Below are 10,097 nucleotides of genomic sequence, written 5' to 3' on the forward strand. Positions count from 1 at the left end.
GCCTGTAATAGTTGATGTTTTAAGAACTTGTCTAGTTTATTGTAGTTCAGATTGGAGATGTTCTTGAACACATAATCCTCCTTCAAATCCAAATTCTGGGATTATAGACTTCCATGTATATCCTGTTTGAAGAAAGGCATTCTTAATCATGAGTGTATAAGAAAATATACAAGCCAGGTAGTGGTGGGACAAACCTTTAGTTCCACCACTTGGGAGGCAGAAACAAGCTGATCTCTATGAGTTGGAGGCCAGTGGGGTCTACAGAGTGAGTTCCAGAATACCCAGGGCTACACAGAGAAACCCTGTCTTGAAACACCAAAAAAAGAAAAAAAGGAGAAGAAGAAAAAAAGAAGATGAAGAAGGAGGAAGAGGACAGCACGAATCAAAAAGAACCAGAATGGAGTCATGTCCCGCTCACTAAACCAGGAAATCCCAAAAAAAGAAATGAGGAGAAAGAAATGAACAAACAAACCAACCAAATTTATCAGAATCAACAAATAGTCCCTAGTAATTGACCTGTCTGCTAATAGTATGAGCTCTCTAGTTATAAGCCAAAGGCCAGTTACGTGGTTTTAAAGCAAGGTCTCACTCATTTTTGTCCTCAATAAATAAGGTCACTGGCAAAGAAATTGAAAATAAAAGACGTAAGACAATATACAAAGCACATGGAAGACAAAAAACTAATCATTAGCAGTTAAGACTTTCATCTGATAAATTATACTTTACTAAAGATTGGATTAGATAAAACGTGCTACAACATATTAATAAGAGGGATGAGGTGTGTGTGTGTGTGTGTGTGTGTGTGTGTGTGTGTGTGTGAATTAGGGTCCTTTATTTTCTAAAATAAACATAGCTAGACATGAACAGATAAATAGGGTGACTTCAATACCTCATTGTCATCAGGATAGTCACCTAGATTTAAACAAAAAAAAAATCAAGGGAAGAGTTAAATTGCAAGAGATTTCCATACTGTTATAAATGGGCTGGAGAGATGGGGTGGTGCACAGACATATATACAAAACACCTATGCATACTACAATTAAAAATGATGATTTCTAAAGCAACAACTATTGAAGACATATTCTCAGCCCATGGAGCCTTTTCTGACATAGGTCACATTGCAGAATATAAATGATGCCTTTGTTTTGTTTTGTTCTTTTAAGACAGGGAACTGTGCAACAGCCCTAACTGGCTTGGAACTCACAAAGTTCCACCTGCCCTTGCCTCCCAAGTCTTGGGATTGAAGGTGTGCACCACTACTCCCAGCATAGATGGTTGGTGGTTTGTATATGCTCAGCCCAGGGAGTGGCAGGATCAGAAGGTGTTGTTTTGCTGGAGTAGGTGTGTCACTGTGGGCATGGGCTTAAGACCCTCACCCTAGCTACCTGGAAGTCTGCAGTCTTGGCACTAACAGCCTTCAGATGAAGATGTTAAACTCTCAGCTCCACCTGCCCCATGCCTGCTTGGATGCTGCCATGTTCCTGCCTTGATGATAATGGATCAAACCTGTAAGCCAGCCCCAATTAAATGTTGCCTTTTATAAAAGAGTTGACTTGGTCATAGTGTCTGTTCACTGCCGTAAATCCCTAAGACAGGTGGTATCTTCAAAAATACAAAACAATCAAAATTATTACTTGTATCTGCTCATATCACAATCAAATAAAACTAAAATGTACAATTGCAAAGACGATTGGACACTGCTTTTGAGTGATCGATGGGTTATTGAAGAAATCAGGAGGAAAATTTAAAAATTTTTAAAGTCCAATGTAAACGAAAATGCTATACTGAGGGACAATGTGGCTGAAGCTTTTATCCCCAGTACTTGGGAGGAAGATGCAGGCAGATCTCTGGAATGGAGACCAGCCTGCTGATCTTCATATAGTTCCAGGACAGCCAGGGACAGAGAGAGGGGGAGGGGAGGAAAGGAGGAAAAGACAAGACACTAGGGATATAAGCAGTTCTACAGAAAGGCTGGGGCTGGAAATATAGCTCAGTTACATAGTCAGTTAAGAACACTGATTGTTCTTCCAGGGGTCCTGAGTTCAATTCCCAGCAACCACATGGTGGCTCACAACCATCTGTAATGGGATCAGATGCCTCTTCTCGTGTGTCTGAAGGGAACAACAGTGTACTCACATCTATAAACTAAATAAATAAATCTTTAAAAATCAAAAGGGGGGGGCTGATAGGTATGAGAGCTGTATTAGTTACCTTTCTCATCGATGTGACAGGATATTTAATATGTGTAACACAGGGGACTTCAATTTAGTCATTGAAGCTTGTTTTGCCACATGTGGCCCTGGCTTAACTCAATGGGTAACAAAAGAAACAACAAAACCCAAGATGGTTCAGCAGTTAAAGCACTAGATGCTATTTCAGCCTTTGGCAGAAGGCAGGCTCCATCTGACCTTTGCCACTCTGTTCTATTGTGAGGCCACTTTCCTTAGACAAAGAATCCTTGCCCATCTTGTGCTGTGCCACTTTGTGGAGCCGGTGCTTGCCGCATTGGTTGCAGAAAGTCCGGAGTGTTTGCACTCAGCGTGTTTACAGGAGCAGTATTGGCCCAGAAAGTAAATACAGTCTTCAGAAGAATAAAGATAAAAAACAGAACCTTGTAGGACTGGATCACCATCGGGAGGGACATCAGCCCTATGCCCGGGCTCATGATCCAGACCCCAGGGTTCTGTAACATCAGTAGGTCAGGGATCATGTATCACCGCATCTGCGTCCAGAGTTTGCAGCCCCAGCAGACCCGGCTGCCAAGAGAGGCACATAAATAGAGACGTTCCTACCTAAGGCTTAGAACCAGTCACGCCAAAGCGGTGCAGATTTCAAACCTATCTAGGTACCAGAAGACAAAGTCTTTCTCCTTTCCTACCTTCCAGCCCTGTTTCTCTTTTAGTAAGAGGGTTTCTTGTGTAGCGCTGGAACTCACTCTGTAGAGCAAGTTAGCCTTGAACTCAAAGATCCACCTGTCTCTGCCTCTCAAGTGCTGGAATTAAAGGTGTACGCGCCATCTCCTGGGTAACATAGTTGAAAAAATGTGCACCATGGAGACCGGGACAGTTGCAGAAGTGGAACGCAGAGAAGGGATGTGCCTGAAATTAGCAGGACTCCTGTGGACACTGTTGTGATTACAAATGCACCAGTGTTCACATTTCCTGGAGCAGCCTCAGTGCCACAGCAAAAGCTTCCTAAACTGAATTCCGATGTTCCCTTAATTTTCCCTTAGCACGGGGATGCACGATAGAAACATTAATCCTGACGACTCCATCCATACTGGTGTGAGTAGCATCTGAATTTAGAGTCCCATGATGAAGGAATCTTTGATTCCAATCCAAACATGTCCTTTCTCCCTCTTCCATGGTCACCATTCCTGTATTTATTAGTTCACAGAGCTGGCAAGTACCATTTCATACATGGCAAATGTCTCAAATGCAAAATTCAACTTTGCCAGTCTCATGCATTTCCAGACATTAAATAAAACAAAGTCTCACTATGTAGCCCTGTCTGGCCTAGAACACTATGACAGCCTGGGTTCTAAAACAGAGTTCTACTTGCCTCTGTCTGCAGTTCCGTAATTTAAAAAGAGTTCCAGCAAGCCTGGCCTTGTAGCTCAGCCTTTACTATTTCTAATCCACACCCAACTCACCTCACGTAGAAAAGAGTGTGGAGAAAATAGTCTCCAGACTAGTCCTATTAAGTCCACTGAGACATAGTCTCCCCAACAGGGCAGTTGTAGTTGTGTCCTGATCCCAGACATTTGATCCTGTCTGAACTACATTGCCCAGAAAACTTTGCATGAAGTTCAGCCAATGAAAATGGGCATTCCAGCGACGATGAGACCCATTGGGCGGGACCTTTGGCTGTGCGAGCAGGAGGTTCTTTGTAACTTCCTGGACCCGTCAGTATGGTTCACAGAAAACTGGTGTCATCGGCTTTAGCCATGGCTGGAAAGCCGGCGCGTTAGAAGCGTTTGTCCTCCGTCTCAGAGACGGATCTGAGGTCTGCGACAACCCGTGTGATCTGATCCAGCCTTAGAGTGGGGATGGCCACGTCCCAAGGCCCCACCATCCTCTGGAGCCCAATGGTGATTGTGGAAGCTGCGGGTGGAGCCCTGCCCCAGGTGAGTGCCTAGTGTTCGCCCACTTACCTGAGTTCGAGAGCGCTGAGATCTGGGTCAGGAGCCAACAGGGTATACCCGCCCCACCTCCCACGCCCCATATCCCCGACTGTAAGAAACCGGAGGACGAAATTATGTATTTTGACATCTGTGTGCTAGCCATTCCCTCTCAGCTTCTGGTCAACTGCACCTCCCAAAGCTTGTGAGGCGGGCCTAATCTCGGAGACAGAGCCCTGGGGTGACCTCTGCTGGCATTAGATGAGGGAGAAGGCTCTTTGCACCTAAGGAGCTGACTTTTGTTTATAGAGACAGTGGCAGCCCGTGGAAGATTTGAACAGAGGCGAGACTTAGTCTATTCAAACTTTCCCAAGCATCCCCGGGGGAATATTGAGCAAGGATGAAGTGATGTGGATGGAGACAGAGATCTATGAATCCTAGTCCTGTGTACTAATGCAAGAATTAGGGTTGTAGACCATAGAGGTAGAGATTAGTCTTCAAATATCTGATTATTTATTTATTTATTTATTTATTTATTTATTTATTTTTTGAGACAATAGTACTGGCAGTCCTGGATCTCCCTGTGTAAATCAGGCTGGAATCAACCTTGAAATGATTTATTTACTGACTTGCTTGCTTGTTTAGTTAGTTAGTTAGTTAGTTAGTTAGTTAGTTAGTTAGTTATGTGAAACCATTAAGCATTTGACTAAAGTGTACTAGTTAACTATTTTTCCCCTTTAACTCACTCTGCGAGTATGGCTGGCCTATATAGCCAATGCTGGCCTCAGTCTCACACAGATATGCCTTTGGTTTCACTTTGTAGACCTGGCTGTCCTGGAACTCACTCTATAGACCAGGCTGGCCTTGAACTCAAAGATCTACCTACCTCTGTCTTCCTAGTACTGGCATTAAAGGTATGTGCCACCACTGCCTGGCATTTTTTTTTTTTTTGTATGTGGTTTTTTTGAGACAGGATTTTTCTGTATAGGATTAAAGATAAAAGCCACCACCACCTGCCTCCCAAATTCTTATATTTTTGGTGTGAGCTTAGCCTTTAACGACTGAACCATCGATACAGCCCCTAAATTCTTAACTGACTGTATATAGATAAACTCATACATTCTGAAACAATTGTGTGTTATGCACATGCATTAGTCGTGTGCATAGGAAAAGCCTGTACCGAGTACTTCACACGCAGAACTGAGTTTGGTGCAATAATTTTCCTTTCGAGCTAGGATTGTGTGGTGGTTTTAATAAGAAGTATTTTCATAAGCTTGTGCGTTTGAATGCTTAGTCACCGGGGAGTGGCACTGTTTGAGAAAAACTAAGAGGTGTGGCCTTGTTAAAAGAAGTGTGTAGCTGGGAGAATTTGCTAAGTCTAGTGCTTGCCTGTCAGTATCCCTCCCCTACCCCACCCCTCTCTCTCCTGCTGCATCTATATTAGGATGTAAAGCTCTCATCAGTTATTGAACCAGTGCCACACCTATTTGCTTCACACCATGTTAATAATAATAATAATGGACTAAACCCCGTGAAACTAAAAGCAAGCCCTACTTAAATGCTTTTGGAAGAGTTGTCTTGGCCATGGTGTCTTGTCACAGCGATAGAACAGTAAATGAGACACCTGTGTGTCCTCAGGCAACAAACTGAAGAGATTGATTCTTTGTCTGCATACCGTTAAGGGATGGAGCCCAGGGTCAGTTGGGGGTACCTGACTGCATGTATGAGAGGGGACTTGGGTGAACCTTTGGGATACCAACACTCTTGCTTGTTACTCACAGCCTTGTTTTTTACAGGTTTCCCAGTACTCAGTGAAACCTGCCAACCAGGAAGAGGTAAGTGGAGGGTGCCCTGGAATCACACTCCTCACTTTCCACATAAGTGACCTCTGGGACTATGGTGTCCTGAAACTCTGTGCTTGGGATTCTCTCTGTCCTTCCATTGGGTTTCCCTGGCACATGCTCAGAATGAAAGGTCCCCACATCCACAGCAGGGATTACATGGCCGCCAGGTTTCCCTTTATAGTAACCATTGGCTGAAGATTCAGAGGTCTTAAAGGTCCAGTGATGACCTTACAGGATGCCTGGAAGCGAGATGGGTTGAGAATGCTGAGAAATGCTCGGGTGTGCATGAGGTCTGCCGGCTTTAGCAGAAGGTAGGAGTTGGGTAGCACAGCAGCTGAGGGCTGAGCCTGCATACTGAGATGGAAATGAAGCTCAATGTGAAGACTGATGTGTGTGTTTCGATGTCATGTGTAGATGGCTTCCTGGTCTTCGTGCCAGGGACAGAGTGGACAACAGTGACCCAGATGTGGGCTGTGTGAGACAGGTGATTGGGAGGAGCCCAGGTGAATTCACTGATAGAAAAGTGTCTCTTCTCAGTAATAGAAAAGCCAGCTTGTTCACTTTCCTGTTGTTACTGAATGATGAGCACAGTCATTAGTTGGGACCCGGAGGACATCTGGGTGTCAAAGGTTGACAGCCTAGTACCCTCTGAGGTAGGAAGCTGTGTAGAAATGACTGTCTTGAGGATACCAAGAGTCCCTGAGAAGGAGGCTTCATATAAACAAACTCAACTTTCTTTATTGTTCAGGGCTGCGTGTCCTTTGAGGATGTGGCTGTGTACTTCTCCTGGGAGGAATGGACACTGCTTGATGACTCTCAAAGGCTCCTGTACCAGACGGTGATGACAGAAATCTTCACACTGGTGTCCTCCCTGAGTAAGGACCTCCTGCCTTGACAGAGCCATGTCTGTGTGGTAGAACCCGGGAGACATGTTCATCTCAAAGCTGGCCTATGAACGCTCTCTCTGTCCCCAACTGTCCTATGGCTAAACATACAGGCTATAGACAGAGGCTTGTTACACAGCTACCTTTTCACTCTCGAGTATAGTAAAGGCAAACAGTAATCAGTTTGGGGTGACAGTATTTGTTTGGGTGGTGGGTTGAAGCTGGGTCTCCTGGAACTCACTGTTTTGACCAAGGTGGCTAGAACTCACAGAAATCCTCCTGCCTCTGCTTTCTAAGTACTGGGATTAATGATTTGCACCACTAAGAGGTCAGGAATCATGACAGTGATCATTTCTCTCGGACCTGATGAGACGGTAAATGCATGGCATTTCTGACAGGTACTTCTCTCTCTAGGTGATATGCTTTGTGTCTCCCTGTGTGAGGACTGGTGGCTCTGGCGGGCTTAGTCTTTGGTGTTTTTCTTACAAGACACTCTTAGGATTGTTCGCATTAAGCTTCTTTACTTTGTATTGATGGGGTTAGTCTTGTGTGCTGTGTATTCCCAAACTGTGTCCCAGCCCAGACTACAACCTGATCTTGGTGCACTGTATTAACCGATGTAAAGAAAGCTCCCCAATAATTCCTGATTGGCCAATAAATGTCTGGGGCTTACGACTGGCCAGAGAGGAGAAGAAGGTGGGACTTAGAATTGAGTGAGGGGTCTCAAGAGAGACCATGAAGGGAAGGAGGGGAAGACAACAGAGAAAAAAGTCACCTTGAGGCACATTGGACCATGAGCACATGACCAAGAGAAGCTTGTCCTCAAGACCCACGTAGAACTACACAGCAGGGCGAGACTCAAACTACAAGTGACACGGGGCCTATGATTGATTTGGATATAGGTTAGAATGGCTCAGAATCTGCCCAGTCTAGGCTTACAGCTTTATCTGAGGCTTCCAAACAGGTCTAAGCGATCCCTTCCAAATTGGATTATTATGGGTCAATCAGTCCTTGTACGGAAGACTCACTTCTCGTATTATCTTATTCTAGGACTTGAACTTTCTGGGATTCAGGATTTGACTCAGGCGGAGTCTTGTGGAGATCTCTCTGTGCCGGCACTGAGGTTCTTGACTCCATGTTTATGGACAGGTATATTTTGTTCCCATGCAACGTTTCGAAACACAGGCTCTCCTCTCTTGTGTTAGTGTGCAGTATACCCAGGGCAGTCCTTGAGTGCAAGTTCCTCAGTTACCATGTCTTACAGGCCTAGACAGTCTTTTGCACTGTGTCCTGCATCTCCAGCATGGGAGGCTTGCAGAAAGCTAATGGTGAGGAAAGTGTTATGGTCCCTAGCATTCCCTGTGATTCACTCCATGCTTGTGTTTTTGCTGCCCCTAAGGCCCCTAGAACATATGATCTTGACAAATTCAGCACGGTAACAGGCCCTGTCTACTCTGAACTCGCCCTTTGTTCTGTGAGAAATCTCAGATCACCATTAGTTAAACAGGTGCTATCTGTCTGTCTGTCACTCGACAGCCTATGTGCCACTCATCAGTATTTCTCTGTGTTCAGGTTGTTGGATCAAAGTGGAGAGCGAGTCGTCCCCTATTGAGCAGAGTCTGTCTGCAGAAGGAGGTGTTAGTTTATCCACGCTGCAACAGCAAATGCTGTGCTGTGCTGAGACACCCTTGCTAAGCACGGACAATGTGACGATCCTTCAGACCTCCAGTCTTCTCAGGCATCAGGTGACTTCCAGTGGTAGGGACGCCCCAACGAACACTGAGAGCGGAGAGGCCATTCAGAGCGAGAAGAAGAACTGCAAATGCACTTACTGTGGCAAGATCTTTACCAGTATATCCCACCTCAATCGGCACTGGAAGATACACACAGGAGAAAAGCCTTTCCAGTGCAGCGAGTGCGGGAAGTCCTTCAGCCAAAAGGCCTTTCTCATTAAGCATTTCAGAATGCACACCGGAGAGAAGCCTTACAGGTGTGGTGAGTGTGGCAAAGCCTTCAAGCATAATATCTCCCTTATTTCCCATCAGGGACTCCACACAGGAGAAATGCCTTTTAAGTGCACTGAATGTGGGAAATCATACAGGAGCAGAGAAGGCCTTAAGGTCCATTATCGGTTTCACACTGGCGAAATGCCCTTTGAGTGTAGTGAATGTGGCAAGTCGTACAGGAGCAGAGAGGGCCTTCTGAATCATTTCTACAGTCATACTGCAGAGAAGCCTTTCAGCTGCGGTGAATGTGGCATGTATTTCACCCAAAACTCCGAGCTCATTGAACATCTAACGGTTCACGGCAAGCCTTTCAAGTGCAACGAGTGTGGGCGAGTCTTTAATTCCAGTTACAACTTCGTTAGACACATGAAAGTGCACGTTGTAGCAAAGCAGTATGCATGCAGGGAGTGTGACAAAGTGTACTGCAGCAGTTCTAGCCTGTACAAACACCGGAAGATTCATGCGAGATAAACCACTCAGGACAGCTCTAAGGGTACGACGTCCTTTGGCCATCTCCATGAACACTTGAAATCTCAGCGAGACAAAAGAAGTGTTAAACGCTTCAAAGCAAAGGAGGGCATCATCTACCCACTCCAGCCCAGAAAAGTGAAGTTGTCACCGGACTTAGGCTGCAGTGTGAACCCTTGGATTCTGGGGTAGGCTCTGAGCAGAGCAAAAATGTTTTCTGAACAACAGGCCCAGCCCGCATTGGTCTCTGGGTGTGGAGATTGTAGGGAGTAGCTTCAGCCACTGGCAAACCTTCAGCCCTAGGACTGAACCTGACCTTAGAGAAGTTCCAAGAATGGCTTTTGTGAAACACAGTCATTGGAACTTCCTCCTCGAGTAGGTACATCAGGACATGAGGACTATTGTCATCTTTCTGTTCCCAAGGAGCTGATGCCAGGGAGCTAAGTGAGATGGCAGAGTTTCTGATTTTGGATGGCATAGGAACAGAGTGGTTTAATAATGAGACATGACTGCTCTTTTTGCTGAGTGTTGCAGTGCCCTGAAATAAATGTGTTTTTCTTCTCTGTAATCTTTCTTGACTCTTGAAAGGTTTTCTGGTGTGCTCCTGAGTTTAAGTAGATTTGGGAGGTTTTTCTGTTTGTTTGTTTGCTTGTTTAGTAGATACATTAATTTTGTGTGTGAGTGTTTGGTTGCATATGTTTACCATATACATATATCTATGTATGTAGAACACATTTTTTGTCTGGTACCCACAAAGATCAGAAGAAGACATAGG

At 45.0% G+C, this 10,097-nt stretch overlaps 1 protein-coding gene across 1 annotated transcript; it reads left to right on the top strand.

Moving 5' to 3' along the window:
* Positions 1-3,867: 3,867 nt before the first annotated feature.
* On the top strand, positions 3,868-9,890 carry LOC116892713 (zinc finger protein 419-like). The gene is made up of 5 exons (XM_032894579.1): positions 3,868-4,126; positions 5,917-5,955; positions 6,713-6,839; positions 7,899-7,997; positions 8,421-9,890. Exons 1-5 carry the CDS (start codon positions 4,049-4,051, stop codon positions 9,323-9,325), a joined length of 1,248 nt encoding a protein of 415 aa, XP_032750470.1. The 5' UTR covers positions 3,868-4,048; the 3' UTR covers positions 9,326-9,890.
* The last annotated feature ends 207 nt before the right edge of the window (positions 9,891-10,097 follow it).

The sequence above is a fragment of the Rattus rattus genome, chromosome 2, assembly GCF_011064425.1.
Source record: "Rattus rattus isolate New Zealand chromosome 2, Rrattus_CSIRO_v1, whole genome shotgun sequence".
Lineage (NCBI taxonomy): Eukaryota > Metazoa > Chordata > Mammalia > Rodentia > Muridae > Rattus > Rattus rattus.